At 40.8% G+C, this 19,250-nt stretch overlaps 1 protein-coding gene across 2 annotated transcripts; it reads right to left on the bottom strand.

Moving 5' to 3' along the window:
• Positions 1 to 266: 266 nt before the first annotated feature.
• Positions 267 to 13,743, bottom strand: si:ch211-152p11.4 (regulator of G-protein signaling 1). Of its 2 annotated transcripts, none has more exons than XM_037535191.1 (6): positions 13,406 to 13,743; positions 11,399 to 11,892; positions 7,542 to 7,600; positions 5,969 to 6,093; positions 3,209 to 3,375; positions 267 to 1,200 (listed from the first exon to the last, which is right to left on the bottom strand). In XM_037535191.1, the coding sequence occupies exons 2-6, from the start codon at positions 11,879 to 11,881 to the stop codon at positions 1,030 to 1,032; spliced, it is 1,005 nt and encodes a 334-aa protein (XP_037391088.1). In that variant the 5' UTR covers positions 11,882 to 11,892; positions 13,406 to 13,743; the 3' UTR covers positions 267 to 1,029. The 2 variants fall into 2 exon arrangements, with proteins under 2 accessions (XP_037391088.1, XP_017566922.1); XM_017711433.2 differs by having other exon boundaries at positions 11,399 to 11,972; positions 13,406 to 13,742.
• Positions 13,744 to 19,250: the final 5,507 nt, after the last annotated feature.

Here is a 19,250-nt window from a genome sequence, read left to right as displayed (position 1 = left end):
GTAAAGAGGGCAGTGATGAAAATGACAACATTTCCAGAAATTACCCAACTTGGCAGTTGCTGAAAGTTAGTCTCCTTAAGCACTTCGTCCTGCTGGTACAGTTCACACTCTACAGCGGGTGTTAAGAGGACGCTGGGACATAAAATACACCTGGTGACCTTTCGAAATGGACGAAAATGCCGTTCTGTTGAGCTTCCTGCCAACTGCCCTGTTAATCTATGGTGTTCACAACAAACCTCATGACATTTTGAGACTTGTGAGCAATGTTGGGGATCAGAAACCATATAAAACATTATTTATTTCTAAATGTCAACGATACAGCCATGTGAAAAACAAGTAACAACAGACCAATTCTATTCCCAGGCCCGGCTCCTTTGCTCACATTACAGCAATCTTGTTTGCCAAACAAAGGAATTCCACGGCAACCGTTGAGGAGGTTCCTGTAATGAAGCTTTAGAAAGTGACTACTTCCTTACACAAGTGTCTTATATCATCTGACCTAAAGAGAAGCTTTGTTTCTCCACAGTGACATGATTATTGCTCTACAAGTCCTCTGAACGATTGACAAGAGGGTCGGTCCAAGCTTGCCTAACAGGTTTTTCCTTTCTGCCCGCATGCCATTCTGCTTTTGCTCACTGACACGTAATGGGCACCAGCTCCGGTTATGTTTCATCTTAATGATTACAGGCCTTGGTAATGTCCATGACTTCAGCCAGCTGCCTTTCTGGATAATGATGTACTACACTAGAAGACCACGTCAGCATTCTTGCATTTGCTTAGACTGCTACTTGGTTCTGTTTCCCATAATATATTAACAATCTTTAACTTCAGGAGAAACAAAAAAAATAAAATAACAGTAGTTGTGCTCATTCCATCAATTCATTATTTAGGATTTTCAAACCAGTGTTTGGAATCAGCCTTACGACCAAAAGAGCCTGCACTTATTCGTTCAGGCATTCATCTGTCCATCCATAACTCTTTTTTCAGTCAATTAAATGTCCTTCTGTTGTCTCCATGTCCAGTGTGGTCCTAGTGAGCGTCTGCCAAGAGCACGAGGTAGACGTTGGACTGGAGAAAGCGAGGGTAACAGTCCGTGTCCAGTAAAGAGCGTATGCGCCTCTGGGCGTGGATTAGCGAGTTGTGGGATGGGGCCTTTAGAAGCTGCAGCGTCAGGTCCCGAGTCTTACTGTCAAGATTTATCTGATGAAGAGGAAAGAGAGAGTTAGAAACTTGGACATGTATAAATATACACTGTTAAACTGATGTTAACGGGAAGTTCCAATGATTTTGCAGCATTTTAGCATAATTAAACGGTTAAGATGTAAACAAAGTCATTCAGAATGGTTTGGCTTGAAATTCTCTGTTGTAGGGAAACGTACAGAGTCGGAATTGATCACGGTGGTGATAATAGGAACCAGACTTGTGAAGACTTTAGATTAAATGGGTATGAATGCACTGCCTGATGCCTGAGACATTGTTTTCTAACCGTTTTGAGAAGATTCTGCCCTAAAACACATTTATGGCAGAGACATACATGCAGACAAAACAGCCTCCAAAATAATGTTATTTTTTCAGAATTACGACTATTTTAGCATCAACATTACAGAGGACCTGTGTAGGTTGTAGATATTAAATAAGATGGCCATGTTTGCTTTAATAAATGAGCTCTAACTGGTTCAGAATGCAGCCGTTAGAGTCCTTAACAGGCCCGAAAAATCTGACCATATATCCCCAATCCTGTCGTCATTACACTGGCTACCTGTTCAATTTTGTGTAGAGTATAAGATCCTGCTCTTAACGTATGAATCATTAAAGGGCCCCACAGTATCTTAGTGAAATATTTCAGTCACATGAATCCACACATACGCTCTGCTCACAAAGCAACGGCCTGCTGGCGGTTCCTAGAATCAGAAAAACTACAGCAAGTGGTCAAGCAGTTTCCTACGTAGCCCCAAAATTATGGAATCATCTCCTGATCTCTGTTGGAGTCTCAGACACTCTACATTTAAAGCTAGACTCAAAACTGATCTTTCTGCACAAGCGCTTTGATTATATCAGTTGCTGCACTATTAACTCACTAATATCCCTCCATAAACAGACCTGTCATTTTAAGCTCTCTCTCTCCCTCCCTCCCTTTACTTGAATCACCATATGTGAGCCACCAGAGCTGGTAGAGTCACCAGAGCTCCATCTCTGTTGGCTGATCTGCACCTCACCTGCTTGAACTGACCCTGCTGCTGCTGCATAAACTCAAATGATCTAATTAACCGTTGCTCCACCTGTTTGATGTTCTAATAATTTATACTAATGCTGTTTGCTATCCGGTGTCGACCACAGGAGGATGGGTTGTCTTGGTTCCTCTCAAGGTTTCTTCCTCTCGCTCTTAGGGAGGTTTTCCTGGCCACTGTCACCACTGGTGACGCACATGGGGGCTCGGACCTGGATTTTTCTGTAAAGCTGCTTTGTGACAACACCTGTTGTAAAAAGCGCCATATAAATAAACTTTGACTTGCCTTGACCATTTGTGTACAGACATTGTGACCCCTGGTTCCCATCACCACCACAGCAAAGAAAGTGAACCATTTCACTTGGAATGACGCCGTTTACATTTCAACAACTGAATTACGTAAAGGTTTTGAGTGGTAATCCTAAAAGTGATCTTTAAGGAATCTCAGACTTCCTTATGTGGTATCTGATGTACTTTTATCTATAAAAACTGGCAAAAATCAGACTTGACCAGTTAACCAGTCGTCATGCAGTGTCAGAAACCACAGAAACCAGTCTATTTGAGATGTCCTAGCTTGACAGAGTTCGTGGCAAGTGTGGCTGATTTAGGCACACAATTTTTAGATGCTAACCTGGTGGCTATACGCTTTAATTCGTTGGCTGTATTAGTCTCACAGCAAACCAAACGTCTTGGCTGGTTGAATACACATGGTGTAAGTTAAAAAAAGGTGTTTTATTACCAACTATTACTTTATAATACATAAACCAAGGCTAGAGAGGCCAATTAGGTACATGAGCCTTGCAGGTCCAGTGCAAACATGTCTTGGCTGAATAATTCTATTCAGACCGGGAGTGAAATGAGATATTTGGCAGAAAATAATGTGCTAACTGTGGGCCTTTTCCTGCTTCCATTCTTTGAACCTGCAGCGTATGAAGTATTTAGCACATTGTGTTGGTTCAGCGTCACAGTGGTGCGTCCCACCTCTCTGGGAGCTCCAGGCTGGATGTAGGTGGCGATGATCTCTTTGGCACGTCTCTGCAGGCTGAAGGTGTTGGAGGACTGTCTGTACTGCTCACAGGCCAAGTAGAACTGTAGGTTTTCCTCACTGTACTCAGAGCGGAGGAATGCTCCAAACACAGACACACCCACTGACGCAGAGAAGGAGAGAAAAAGAAGGGAGGGGTGGGCTTACTGACTTTCTACTGTCACTAAACAATCTCTAAGGACAGGCTACAGCAAGAGGGGGGAAGGGGCTGGAAAAGGGCGACACAGATGGGACGTTCACACGCATATACTGTGTCACAGCGGCGTTGTTTTACAAACTGAAAGAAAGCAAACAATGACTTAAAGGGTTCTTATTATAGAAAATCTAATTTTCTTTACATTTTTCAATAAATTGAGTTTGAGAGCATGTGAATGTGTTAAAGTTCATAAATGTACTACTTAAGGTTTCTAAATTCTATACAGGCCACATGTGGAAACTAAATAAATGCATTTATCTCAGCTTGTTCACCCTGTAGCTCTGCACATTCACGCTGAAGTTATAAGGAGTGTTTCAGCCCAAACTGCTTATTGAACAAAGCGCGATGCATGGCAGTCAATCAGAACGTAGCTCATTTACATCTATCAGACTTAAAAGCACAGTAACAAACAGCCTGTTTAATTCTAAGAACATGCAAAAATGACTGATGTCCATTTATGACATGATCATCATGGTCATCAAGTAAAGCAAAATACTAGAACAATGTACATTATGGGCCACTTAAGGCTATTATACCCATTTTATCTGTTGCTTTAATACATTCCCTTTTCATTTACAGCTGACACAATTCGCCTTTGCGCCACTGATTGCAACATTTCTCAAGGGAAAAAATAATCGTGGCTGGAAGGGAAAAGGAAGGGGAGGGGGACACTGCTAACAGATGTTACAACACAAATTCCACAAATTGCAAGCTATGATTGAGGAACCACAGTAGCATTAGATACATGTGTAAAACATACAGATAATGGACAAACCTCCGAACCTACACTGTGCAGGGTGTAAATACAAAGGGCAAAGACTTCTAGATGCTCTCAGACTAAGACTGAACGTATCCAATGCCTAACTGCAAGTTGAACTTTGGTCAGAACCTTTTCTCTTGAAATTCCAGAAGCTAAAACTGACTGTGAGTGTGACCTAGTTATTTTTATGACGTGTGATATGGCATGGGATGAGTGCATTTTGCAATAAACTGTTTATACACATAAATGTCCCTTAAACATTCTCTGTTCGGCATCTGGTGCAATCATCACAGCAATCAAGGAAACAGTACTGAGCAAGCAGCTTCTAAAAGCTGTGATTGACAAAGGAAATCCAGTAATAGAAATGCAGTGGAAATGCCAAAGAGTAAACAGACCGTGGACTAAATCCAGCTCTGTGACATACCACACAGCACCAAATACCACACAACACAAAAAGTGTTGATTTTATCGCTCATGTCTGCCGTTCAGCAGGACACTAAGTGAGCAACAGTGCATATCCGAGATCTTTGTGCAAATCCGAGTTTTTTAACTTTTACTTGGCACACTGTCTCATTTTTTTTTGCTTGTATTTACTGTACCTATCCCAGCAGTCATTGGGTGGAAGGCAGGATACGCCCTGGACAGGTCACCAGTCCATCGCAGGCCAGACAGACAGACATATACACTGTATTTACAGTACCTTATTGTGTAAATAATAAAATTAAAAAGTAAAAATAAAATAAATGAAGTGTCCAGCGTCTGAGGCCCAATTCATACCTGGTATTAACATCTATCTCAAGTGATCTGATCACAAGTAGACAGCAAAACAGTCGTTTACACCTGGCATTTTCACGTGTCGTGAACGTGTGTCCAGTAACCACTTATGAATGGACTTTGTGACCGGAGGAAGTGCACCCGTCACATTTACTGTGTCATTTTCTACCTGCATTTGCTGCCAGACAAATCTGTGCCGCAAGTCGTTCATGGAATTACAAACGTTTAGACAGCACTAAACAGACGGACACAAGTCAGAGTCAAGTCACAAAGTCTCGTGTCTCTGAGGTGTGAGTCTGGGTCAAGCCTTGAGCATTTTGGTGTGAATCCAAGTCAAGTCATGAGTGTCTAAGGTATGAATCCTTGTCAAGTCTCAAGCATCTGGATTGTGAATCCGTGTCAAGCCTCCAGTTTTGGAGTCGTGAGTCCGAGTTAAGGCTTGAGTGTTTGACGTACAATTCCAAGTCAAGCCTCGGAGGTTGAGGTGAAAGTCTGAAGCAAGTGACAGGCCTCTGAGGGGTGAATCCAAGTCAAGCCTCAGGTGCCTGACGCATGAATCAGAGTTAAGTCTCAAGGTTTGGAGTCTAAGTCAAGCCATAAGTCTTGAAGGTATGAATCAGAGTCAAGTCTCAAAGATGTGAGGCATGAATCCAAGCCTCAAGTTTTGAGATCAGTTTTGAGTCAAATCAGGTCTCTGGAGTTTTCATGTGTAACCCCAAGTCAGGAGTCTTGGATGTGTGAGGTTGAGCCGACTGTTTAAGGAAAGAATGCCACATCTTTAGTCTCTGGGGTGCGAGTTGGAGTCAAGTCCCCAATCTCTGAGATGCAAGTCTGAGTAATTCACGAGTGTCTGAGGTGCAAGTCTGAGTCAAGTCTCCATTCCCTGAGACATGAGTCTCAAAAAGCAGACTTTTATTACAACTTTAATCAAATCCAACTGATAAAAAAAATGGATTATATCTATACCTCTGCTTTCTAGCAGGTCATTAAGTGACTCGCCCCACTTCTCCACTTCTTCTCTGCTGAGCCGGGTCTTTCCATGGCCCACCTGACTCCACTGCTTCAGGAAACGAGAACGTCTCTCTTTGGTACTACAAACCAAAAAAAAAAGACACATTATTATTAAACATATAAATAATGGAAAGACATAAGGGTAAAAGGGTACACAGCAAAACCCCCAGTCGGGGTTAAATTACCCCTATAATAAGTTCTTTCAGGCTTCAGGCAATGGTAATTTACAGAACCAGGACAACTCCAAGAATCATTTGAATGCTTAAATTCTTTGTTGTTGCTCATCAAATGCATTTTTTATTATATTTTCTATGCGATTTACTCTTTATAATTATTGAGTTGGCTTTTCTACTTATTATAATTCTACAGTTAAAAATTAGCAGTGCTGCTTTTCCTAAAGCTAGAGCCAATAATGTTTGCCTACACCCGAATTGGATGCTTGAGTTTTGTTTTTTTGTGTTTTTAACTGATTTGACTTAAAATGTTCGTACAGTGTTAATTCAAACAATGAATCAACACCTTAGCAACCACCTGGGAAAGCACAGAAATGTCATAGCAACATCTCAGAACCATGACAAGTCAAGGAACCATTTCACTGTATAAATAGTTCTTCTCTATGCTGGACAAACTGTTGTACAGTTGTATAAAAAAATGGAAAAATGAAGCGTTTTGTTAACACATCCTCTAAAGCTCATGTGTCAAACATAAGACCCATGGGCCAAGTCAGGCCTGTGACACAGTCCTATTCAGCCTGCAAAGGTATTTTAATTTTCTATTAATATTGGCTTGTTTCACAAAGTGCTGCACTACAGTCCCCTACATGCACTGCAACACAGTGTGCATTCTATCCCCCCACCAACAACAATCTATGGACCAGCGGTTACACAAAAAGAAAAGTTGCCCGATGTCTAGTTCAAGCAAATAGGCAGTTTTTAAAAAACTATTTTATTTACTAGAACTATTTTTGAGTAAGTATTTAATGCCTATTTTGTTTGTAACTGTTGCAGTTTTGGCATATTTTAATTAAACAGTGGCTCATTTTATATTTCTTTAAAGAACCTTTTAAAAAAACAGTAGCACCAAAAAGGCTTTAGAACTTATTACAAGTCACAGAACCTTTCACTTGGCACTGTACAGAACCCTGTAGCTATAAGAGTGTACAGTGTTCAACACTAAGAGTTCATTTGACACTGAGTGTTTTTCCACAGTCGACATTTTGCATTGGAAAAAGACAAAGAACGAGGGATGAAGAAAACTACAGCGCGAAGCAGAAAGATGAGAGGTCAAGGGACAAAAGAAAGCACGCTGGGTGCTTGAGGTGGAGGAAGATAAAGCAGATAAAAACAGATTGACCTGCGCGCCTCAGTTTCAGTGGACCTGAGCCAATATCCACACCTATATAATATCATATAACAGCAAACCGTCAGCCCGAGGAAGAGCGTTTAAACACGGCTCTGCTCTCAACAGCTCAACGTGGTCAGTGACTCGTATCACTTGGCCGTTTGGTGTGATCTCAAAATGAGCTTACCTGCTTTCTCGCTCTCTGGGCTCCGTGGCTGTTAGATTTGAGTGGGAGGAGTGCGGACTCTGCAGTGAAAAGAAAGAAGGGAGGCTTTTTCACACAAGATTACACAGACATGCACATATCAGCTCAAATTTCTTCGCTTAGCTCTTTCCCAGGCAATCACTTCAATTCAATTCAGAGGAACTGGAGCCAGTTCAGAGGTGCTGTTTATGCAATGCTTTGTTTAATGTGCTTAGAGTTATTAATGTCATGGAAAAGCAGAGCATGAGACCTAAAGGTGTCTTTAAGAGAAAGGAAGGGTTTTCCAGGTCTCAAAGTGGCCTTTGAAATGTTTGCTTTAGGCTTGAGCTGATCCCTTGCCAAACGTATCACGATGTCATTGATTAAAGGAGGGCTTGCCTTCAGTATCAGTGCTGAGCCAACATGATGAACACGAAAGGACAACACATGTGGGTTCTCCCACGTGCTCTTTGAAATTTCCACTCATTCGCCGCGAGGGAACATCTCAGCAATATCTCAGGAAAGACGCACTTGAGAGATGTTCTTTGGAGGTGCGCTGATGAATCTTTCAGTTCAATGCTCTTTAAAGGAATACTTCTGCATGGTTCAACTTAATGGGCCCAAACTGCAGAAACAGCCTGTTTTGTGATGTCACAAGAGCAAAAAAACGTACACACAGTATATTCACCGACTTAGCCTCCAGGAGTTTTAGCTCCACCCATGTACATTGGAATTTTAGCCCTAACGGCTTTTTGAATGAGTTTAGAGCTCGTTTACATATCGCTGTTGTCGGATCAAAACCTCGTATCTCCAAATTGGTAACTTTACAGGAGGAGGAAGAGAAACATAATTTATTTTCAGTGTAAGTCAACGGAACCAGAGCTTTCTCCAAGTCATTTTGGTCCATTTGTTTTGGTTCAATCATCGTGAAACTCACACACAATGTAAAGATCACCAGGTACTTTCAAATCATGTCAAAAACTGAAAAACAGCAAAAATGGACATACGAGTTTCTGACATCAGCAATATATCAGTCTTAAAGTCACATTAACAAAAACAGCCAGGTTATCTATATCTGACATCTTTCTTTTGGTATTTTTTCCCGTTTAATTCCATTGAAAACATTTGTGTGTTTTTACATACCAAAAATGGTCATAAATCATTTTACATGACCACTCGTCATCCTCTGTTTATGCCTCAATACAATCCAGGCCGTTTTAATTACTGTGCTTTTAAGACTGATATGAGATAAATAAGCTTCGTTCTGATTGAATGAATTCAGTTCATTCAAAACAGGCTGTTTTTGGTGCATAGTGTCCATATATGGACTGTATGGACTGAGATGTGAATGGCACATTTTGACACACACATGACTTCAGAAATTTGGTTTTCCATGATATAGCCCTTTAAGGGGTAAAGTGAGGCTGGAAAAAGCTCATGCAAAAATGAAATAGGGCAGCTTTTCGTACAGAAAACCACACCAATGTCATAAGCGGGCTGCAGGGAAAGACATAAAATGTAGAAAAATGTAGGATATGGGCTCTTTAAACTATATTTGCAGTGTTGGGGTCTGCAGTCATATTACACAGATAATAATTTAGACACTGTTTCCTGTGCTTAGTAAAAAAAAAAAACACCTCTTTACCCAAAACTCACTTATAATAGGAGCTAATGGACACAACTGTCCACTGGCTACTGTTATAGTGTGCTTTTTATCAAAGACATTTCCTGTTCTTTTAAAGAAATTAAACTAACTAAAATGCACCAAAAATACAGTTTGGAAATTAATTGATATCATTAAACATCAATAAGTAAATTGAACAAAAGTAAGTCAATTGAACAAAAGTAAGTCAATATAAACTTAAGTTATCATCATCATCATTGTCGTAAACCTCTTAGTTCGGATAGGGTAGCGGTTAAATTTAAGTCTTATATAAAATAAAATATGTTTGTTCTACATTATATACAGTATTCAGATTTGTTTGGGTGAAGGGATAGTGCTTGATTAACTTTCTGGCAGTTCAACTCAGATTCCTCACAGGTTAAATTTGGCCTGTGGGCCACACTCTGGGCAGCGCTGTTCTGCGGCATCGCTCCAAAATGACTCTACTTTTTCTACTCACTTTTTACATTTAATGAGAACACCAGAAGAGGCAAATGATGCAAGTAGGAAAAGTAGCTGATACAAATGGTCTACAGAGACTGATCACACCTCCACCAGTTACATCATATGTTTACGCTTACCTCAGGCAAAGCGTAATGACTATCCTAACAACAACCTTAACATAAACACCTGAGAATGAGTACACACTGTACAGAAATGTCATCTAAACAAAGAGGAACATCTAAAGATCTGTTAGAAACTAATAAAAGAACGAAAACACCCTTATTTGGGTTAAATAAGGCAATAGCCTGGAAACACTCAACCCTATATAATCAGAGCTACAGAACACTTAAAAATAACGACGACAAACAGGATTATTTGGTGTCAGAGAAGTGCCACTTCTAGTCCCCTAAAGAACCTTTCAATGGAACCAATTTTGGAAACGAGATCTGTGTGAAGAAGCCTGTAAAGTTTAAAGAACATCCACGTAAAGGTTCTGGAAAATCCATCCATCCATCCATCCATCCATCCATCCATCCATCCATCCTTCAATCATTCAATCATTCAATCCATCAATCTATCAATCCATCAATCAATCATTCAGTCATTCAATCCTTCAATCCATCAATCAATCCATCCATCCATCAATCTATCATTCAATCCATCAATCATTCAATCCATCAATCCAATCATTCAATCCTTCAATCATTCAATCCATCAATCAATCCATCCATCCATCAATCTATCATTCAATCCATCAATCATTCAATCCATCAATCATTCAATCCATCAATCCAATCATTCAATCCTTCAATCCTTCAATCCATCAATCAATCCATCCATCCATCAATCTATCATTCAATCCATCAATCATTCAATCCATCAATCATTAAATCCATCAATCCATCACAATTCAGTAAAAAATAAGGAGTGACTAAAAATGTGCCTTGAGTTTGTTTGATAATTAAATATAATAAAGCCACTGGCTAATATGATAGCCTCAAGCTAACACACTAGCCAAAAGCTAACATGCTAGTCATGACACGATACAGCACAATACGATATGCTCCAATGCAAAGCAATACACTCCGATACAATATAATACGCTCCAAAATATACGTTCCACTGCAATATGAGACCCTCCTACGAAGTATGATATGCTACAACGCTATATGATGTGCCCACATATATGACACATTATGCTGCAGTACATTACAATACACTGCAATACAATATGTTACACTGCAATATAACATGATAAGCTGCAATGTTAGAAGGTGTATGACACAATATGATTCGATGCAATACCATATGATATAACATGTCCTGATATAAAATATTACAATAATCTATAATATGATACACTGTGATACTATTTGATATAAGGTGATATAATACTGTACACTGCAATACAATGTGATATAGCGTGGTAAGCTGCCATACGATATGATCTAATGCGATACAAGGTGGTATACTGTTACGTCCTTATTGAACAGGTTCTTCATAATCACAAATCCCTTTTTTGAGGTGTTTTTAGGGGACGAAACGTCATTCTACAGGGACACTGAACCTTCCCCCCCACTTATTTTTAAGGCTGCACAATATTCCTGCATTCCAACTGTCTTAGAATTTTTTTGCTACCCTCTCTTACATTTCCTGCCTCGAATAACACAATCAGGAATACTACTTTTATTATCAATAATATATATTCAAAATCATATCACTCGTCCTTCTGCTGCAAGAGGCTCCACTTTACCTGTCCAAACAGACTCTTCAGATGCAGTTTAGCAGCCGATAACTTGGCCCTGACGTGCATTCGATGGTGGTGGTGCTCCTGGTTGAAGGGGCTGGATGAAGGTGACGGACACGGAGGCGGGTTGTCCTCCTTCTCCACACTTTCAATGCTGCCGATGGTATCCGGGGCCAGCTGGCTGTCACTGTAGGCTTTGAAGCTTTCGTTGAGGCCGGTTACCCTGAGGAACCCTGAGGACCTATCCAGGTCAGATAGGTTCTCCACACTAATGCTGTGCTCTTTAGTGAGCTCTTTCTTCATCTCACGGGGAGCAGGTGTTGAAGGCAGGGACACGGCTCCCCTCTCTACGTCGTCCTCCGGCAGCGAGGCCTGCCTGTACGTGCCCGTTTTCTCCTCTTTATTGTCGTTCTCATCCTTCAAAGCCACTTTCTTCCAGGGCAGGAAGTCCAGGTCCAATAGGGATCCCTCCGAACTGAACCGACGCATGATTGTTTGTTCTGAGAAAAAGAGAGAGTGAGACCAAGAGAGACAGAGAGAGCTCAGAAGCTTAAGAATGGAGAGGAAGGTCGAGGAAAGTCTGGGGGAAATAAAGAAGACGGCGCAGTGAGCAGAGGGAATTTCAAGCAATACTGTGTGATTTCAGGCATATTTCTGTAAATAGGTTAACTAGAAAATGAGTCAGTGGCCCAGGGGGATTAGGAGGGGAATGACTATGTATGTCAGGATGGCTTGGATTTGACGGAGCACTTCACTTGACAGATCTGCAGTTTTAAAAGAGAAATCTGCTGTTTCTCCCCCTTCCAGTCCTCTTCGTTTTACATTTAACCCTCTACTGCACGCATTATTAGGGCAATTTACTCCACTTTAATAACTCCACGTTCTTGCATAAAATGGTCCTTGATTATTAAATTATATTTATCACGTTATATATTATGATTATAATCTGTCCTGATTGTTACATTCAAAAACATTTTGACAAAGTCTTTTCGGAGTATGTTGCCTTGAGGCAACATTGTGCGACAATGGGAAGAAACGATATAGACCCATGTTCCCTGAAGTGGTGAGACCTGGCTAAACCCAATCCACTGTCGCAAAGTGTTGCTTCTAGGCAACAAACCTATTCCTGCAAATTCGCATATATAAAAAAAGACTCTGAATATTAAAAGAGGGTTTGAAATGCCCACTAAGCGATAGTATGACCAAGTACATGCTTTTCATTGATTACTCAGACTCTGCCTTTTATTGTTAATCCTACTATTGTCTTTAAATATGTATAATATTGTAAAGTGAGGAAAATGAATTTGTTGCCTTGAGGCAACATTGTGCAACAGAGAGTTAACCGCAGTTATGACAGGGGAGCTGTAACAGGCTTCAAGTGTCTGTACTGCATATGAATGATGCTTCTATTATTATTATGCCTTAGGTCAATTTACAGTATCACAAACGAGTGTGACCACTGTCCCATGCCACTGTGACCACTGCCCCTGCCTTTACTTACTGTACAAATGTGAACCATCTATATACTGACATTGTATTTACTAACAGGCAGATTAAAGAAACGTGTATAAAAACCAGATGGTTTCCATCACTGTTTCTGTCTTGTGAGGCAAGAAACAACCAACATATTACAGTTGTACTCTTGTCTACCCCACTATTTATGATTCCTTTTTAAATTATAAATAATAATTTGGCACAGAAAGTAAAAAAAAAACACTTAATTGATGGACAAACGGGTCTTAACACCACTTTTACAGCTGATTTTACCCAAAACACTGCTGTAGGACGCTACTTATTCCAATTCTACGTTCCACCTTAAACAGCGCAGCAGTTACAATCAGGCGCCTCCGAGCTCTAGAATGGAACAAGCGCGCCATTTAAGGTGGAACGGACAAATTCGAATAAGAAGCCGGCGAATAAGGCGAATCAAGTTAATATTGAGTGCTGAAACACACACTGGTCTTCAGCCAAAGCAGGGGAGAAGCGCTGTTTGGCCAGCGGTGGGTCAGTTACCTTAAAGTGACTCCTGGCTGCACATGGTCTGTTCCCACAAGAGCAGCTCACAAACACTCAGCACGCAGCGCAGCGTCTTCTAGAAGCTCCGAAACCTCCTTAAGTTGTGAAGTTGGCGGTCAGTCCACGCCGCTCAGTACAACTCCTACCAAACACGACACAGACACACGACAGACCGCTGAACAACGAACCTGCTGTCCGACTGTGGAACCTCCAAAGCCGTGAGTTTAGTTTCATGTGTCGTATGAATTAAAGCGCCGCCTCGTTTCCGAGGCCGAACCCACAGGCCAGTCCAGTCCTGCCCAAGTCTGAGGAACGGCATTCACGCAGAGTGTCTGTCTGTAGGTGTGGCTCCGGGGAACGTAAACAATGAGCCTGTTCGTTTTCCACGAGGTGTGTGTGGGTGTGTGTGTGTGTGTGTGTGATCTAAGTCTTTCCATTCTGAAGCACACAAACATTGGCTTGAGATTTCAGTCTTGTGTTTTTTGTCCAAACGTTTTTCTCACTCAGAGGAAACAAAAACAAACGTGTTTCACAAACGACTCGGTTTCATTTCTCTGAATTGAGAAACGCCGCGATTAAGGGAGCGTCTAAAATGTGATACTTGTTTTAAAGGGGAACGCCAAAGAAACACACACACACACACACACACACACACACACACACACACACACACACACAACCTCTAAGCCGCTTCTCCTTCTGGGTCGCAGAGGGCACTGGAGCCTACCCCAGCTGTCATTGGGCAAAAGGCAGGACACACCCTGGACAGGTTTTCCAATCCATCACAGGGCAGACAGATACTCACACCTAGGGCCAGTTTAGCATGTCTAATTGGCCTGATTACATGTCTTTGGAGGAAACCCCACGCAGACACAGGGACAACATGCAAACTCCACACAGAGAGGACCGTGGTAACCCAGGCAGGGACTCAAACCCAGGCCCTCCTTACTATAAGGCAACAGTGCTACCCACCACGCCACTGTGCTGCCCAGAACGTCAACGAAACGTTCTGCCTAATTCACTGGTCAAGATGTAAAGCCCTTCAGAGTGGTTTGATGTGAAAATCTTATTTGTAAAGGAACTTACTGACTCAGATTCCTTTACAGTGGTGGCGAAAGGAACCAGGAGTCACCGTGTCTACAACACCAATATAGCCATTTTATTTACTATCAGAAGCCACCAGTGAGCCTAAACGTGTCTTCTGAGTTTGTATATGTGATGCTGATAACAGTAAATAGTGTTAAATCTAGAAAAAAGATTTCCCTGCACATTTCTTCACCATGAATTGATTTTAAAAGCAGGTGTTAGGCCAAAACGTTCGTAAAACTATTATGCAATATGGATGCAAATGGAAATCCCATGCATTACTGTGCACTGTAGTAGGTTAAGAGAGATCCAATTGTGCTTGATAAAATATATCTGAAAGGAAATACATATTTGGTCTTTTGTAATATGTTTCATTTAACCGAACAGAGCAGTCCGCTGTGTGCACTTTTTAGACGGTCCCTTGACTGACGCGGTGTTGAGCTCCGTTTCTGAACCTTTCAGCGAAGTTCAATACAGAAAAATGACATTTTGGTTTATAGTTTTCTGTCTTCTACTTTGTAAAAAACATTTATATAATATATAATATTATAATAATAACAATAACAACAACAACAACATATATATATATATCTGTAATATATATTTTAAATATAACTCATACATTATAAATATAACTTATATTATTACATTTTTTATAAGTTTAAGGTAAATAGAAGAGAATCTTGTTTTTTTAGTTTAATGATATCAGATGTCAGGGATGTATTGACTGTAAGCAGATGAGGAGTGAGAGAGATCATTAACCCCAGCAGGGGTTCCAGATATTTCACACTTCATACACTTCATGTAGGAATGTGGAGGGAATCTGTGCTCCTGCTAACACTTAAACTCACTGAGGCAAATACAGTTGATGTGTAGGTGTAAAGGAGACAACGTTAAGTATTCTAAGGGTAGCCGTCTATTTACAATTATGATTCGCATCCAGTCCAGTAGGGGGAGCTCTTGGCAAACACAACTGTACAAGATGTTTCTTGTATGTCAGTCTGTCTCCTGAGGTCCACGAATGAAGTTTGTTTGGGTTTCTGTACCCAAAACATACATATGGTATTTTTACAAGAGCTCTCTGTGTCCCTTATTTTATACAGCCTGATTTTTGTTGCAGACTGAAAGCTCTGCTGTGATTGGCTGCTCTGCGTTGTGCCTCATTAAACAAGCAGTTCAAGCTGACACACTCCTTATGACTTCAGTGTAGGTGGGCAGGGCCAAATACATGGATATACACTATATTGCCAAAGGTATTAACTCACTCATCAAAATCACTGAATTCAGGTGTTCCAATCACTTTCATGGCCACAGGTGTATAAAGCCGAGCCCCTAGGCCTGCAGACTGCTTCTACAGACATTAGTGAAAGAATGGGTCGCTCTCAGGAGCTCAGTGAATTCCAGTGTGGTACTGTAATCGGACGCCACCTGTGGAACAAGTCCAGTCGTGAAATTTCCTCACTACTAAATATTCCACAGTCAACTGTCAGTGGGATTATAACAAAGTGGAAGCGATTGGGAACGACAGCAACTCAGCCACAAAGTGGTAGAATTAGAGTGGAGACTGTGAGCCAGGCCTTCTCGTCCAACATCAGTGTCTGACCTCACAAATGCACTTCTGGAAGAACGGTCAAAAATTCCCATAAACACACTCCTGAACCTGGTGGAAAGCCTTCCCAGAAGAGGGAAGCTGTTGTAGCTGCAAAGGGTGGGCCGACATCATATTAAACCCCATGGATTAAGAATGGGATCTCACTCAAGTTCATATGCAGGTGAAGGAAGACGAGCGAATACTTTTGGCCATACAGTGTGAGTAAATGTTTTGGTTTTCGTGGCGTGACTAAAACAGTTCACTCCAGTACAGTCCATGTCTACAAACTACACAGCAAAAAAAAGCCTATTTAATAGTTTTTTAAAATACTAAACAGTAAACAAGATGTACAATTACAATACAAACAAAATCAAACTCTTTCATTTAAAGAAAATAAGGGAAATTTGTTTTTCCATGATATTGAGAAATAAGTAAATAAATAAGGAATAGTAGCTTCAATAAAAAATATTAAAATAATAACATAATTTAGACTTTTCTCCTTTTAAAATGTCCCCTTCATAAAGGGAGAACCACATGGTGGCCTATACAGCGATATGCAAAAGTTCTGAACACCAAGACAAGTTACGCTTTCGTGATTTTCTAAGCAAGACTACAGCGAATGAACGTTGACGTTTTTCTGCAAATTTTAGTGCACAGTTTCTATTTTTTTGCTATATTTTTAATACATTGGAAGCAAAATAAAACATAAAACTACAAAATGTGCCATAACTTTTTCACAGGCCACAAATTACGATTTCCATTTTCGCCCAGTGTGTTAAATAACAGCATATAAGCAGCAATTGTGCATTAAATGTTCATTAGATGTAAACTAGATGTTCCATTTGACCAGGGAGCCAAAACTTATGCATCCAAGTGTGTGTGGTTAGTTTTCTAATCATAAATATTTCCAGTTGACCGTGTGTTTTCTTGTGGTAGGTACTCAGCATTATATGTCATTTAGCTCCGTTAGATCTTGTCCTTCACTCCTGAGCGCTGATCTGGACGGATGGGCGTATGAGCAGCAGGCGTGTGGGAGAGAGGGATATAGATAGAGATGTGAACGTGTGTATATCTGCAGTGGTGTGAGATTTCTGTGAAATATCTGTAGTGTAATTTTAGACGTTGCTCAGGTTCATCGGAAGGTGTCTTAAAAGGTGCTCTCCTCTTCTACAAAATGATAAATATCCACGTTCGTAACTTTCCCGCTGCTCTCACTGTTAATGAGTCGTGTGGTGTCCCTGATTGGTCTTTGTCCAGAGCCTCCGACATGCATGTGAATGCAGGCAATGGCTGATCTTAAAATGAGCTCAATCAGGTCTCCAGGCAGACTCCTGAAGGTTCATTTAGTTGGTACCACAAAAAAGCCTCCACAGGGCTCCATTTGGCCTCTTTTTCTTAGGGAATGGGCCATTTCACACAAATTGGGCCTGATTTAGAGAAACTGTTTAGACATGATTAGACAGATGGAGGCTTTAATGCAGGTCATGGTGGTGTAGGTGCAGATTGAGGGTATAAGTGGATATTAAAACAGCCTTTTTATGAAGGTGGCATAGCATGACTGTGCAGTGCTAATGTAGTGATTGCGATTGCTGCTACATACATATGGGTGACAAGTTAAAAGGAAAAACTAATATAAAGTGCCAAGGTAAAGTGTGTTCAGCCTCCACGAGCCACCGGAACAGCTTCAGTGTGTCTCGGCATATTTGCTGCAAGTCTCTGGACTCTACTGGATGGACGGAACACCTTTCATCCAAAAGATGTTCCCTCAGTTGGCGTAGTCCATCAATGGACTATCAATGGTCCCCACAGAATAGCAGGGCCACCGGACTTGCTTACTGTAGTGCTCAGGCAGGCACATACACTCTCCCACATGGTAAAGGATGACTCATCTGACCAGATCACTTATCTGCAGACCAGTGCAGATGGTCTTTACACCACTGACCTCTCAAATGGTCATTGGTCTTTGTAATGAGAGTTTGACACTGCAAAAAGTGGTTTCTTGTCAAGAGAATTATCATATCTAGTTAATATACCGATATTTTTCACTTATTTCTGGACTTCTTTACTTCTTTACTTGTTTACTAAAAGTCAGGGTCAAGACGGTCCAGCGTCATAGAGCCAATGCGGAGAGATCGGGATGCAGACATGACAAAACCAGAAGACAATCAACAGCACAGATTCGGACAAAGCAAACTAACAGACCAATACATCAAACGAAGACCTAGTGCAAACACAGGGCTTAAGTAACAAAGGGAAAACGAGGGACATGTGAAAACAATCAGGGGCGGAGTCACAAAACAAGGGGCAGGACTACAGATACCAAAACAAACGCACATGGACAGGACTGGGGCGGGCCAATCATGACATATGCTCATTAATTAATGGTCAGTGTCATCAGTCCACCCATAAATTATGTCACATGAGGGAAAAACCTCAAAGCTGTATAATAAATATAATTAACGTCAACATATTAACATCATGCAGTGCACTGCTCTATTGTTCACGGGCCATTTATTCAACACGCTGTGTTCATATTTTCACGCTTTGAGGTTTTTCCCTCATGTGACATGATTTATGGGTGGATTGATGACACTGAGTGTTCATTAATGAGGATCACAGGCTAATGTATGTGTTACTGAGGCCTGAAGAATAGAATAGAATAGACCTTCCTCATAGTAAACCATAACACTTACAAGCATTCTCAACAAACATACAAGCACAAAAACATCAAATCTTTACATGAAATATTAATGATGACTAAGAAAAATAAGAGAGATTTTATCTTTGATAAAGCACATTAAGATGATTGGGTGTCTTATGGGCAAAACTTACCGTTCATGTCCACTAGAGGGCACACACTGCCTTGTTATCGTCTGGGCAATGAGAAAAGAGCTAAAAGCAACCAGCTCGGAAAAATAACTACGGAAAATAAGACATTTAAGATGAAATCACAGCAGGTGTATTTCAGAGATATTAAATTAAGAAAGTAAAAGAAAAGCTTGCTTTCTTCACCAGAGGACAGTTCTGAAATAAGCCAAAAACACCAAACATGTAATAGCTGACATTATTCTGACACTGTACTCTCACCTGTACTCTGTTAATGTGTCAATAAGTTGTCATTAATCTCTTCTTATTCTGTTTTTGGGTTTTTTTTCTCTTCTTATT

The sequence above is a fragment of the Pygocentrus nattereri genome, chromosome 27, assembly GCF_015220715.1.
Source record: "Pygocentrus nattereri isolate fPygNat1 chromosome 27, fPygNat1.pri, whole genome shotgun sequence".
Lineage (NCBI taxonomy): Eukaryota > Metazoa > Chordata > Actinopteri > Characiformes > Serrasalmidae > Pygocentrus > Pygocentrus nattereri.
This window is presented reverse-complemented; position numbering and strand designations above follow the sequence as displayed.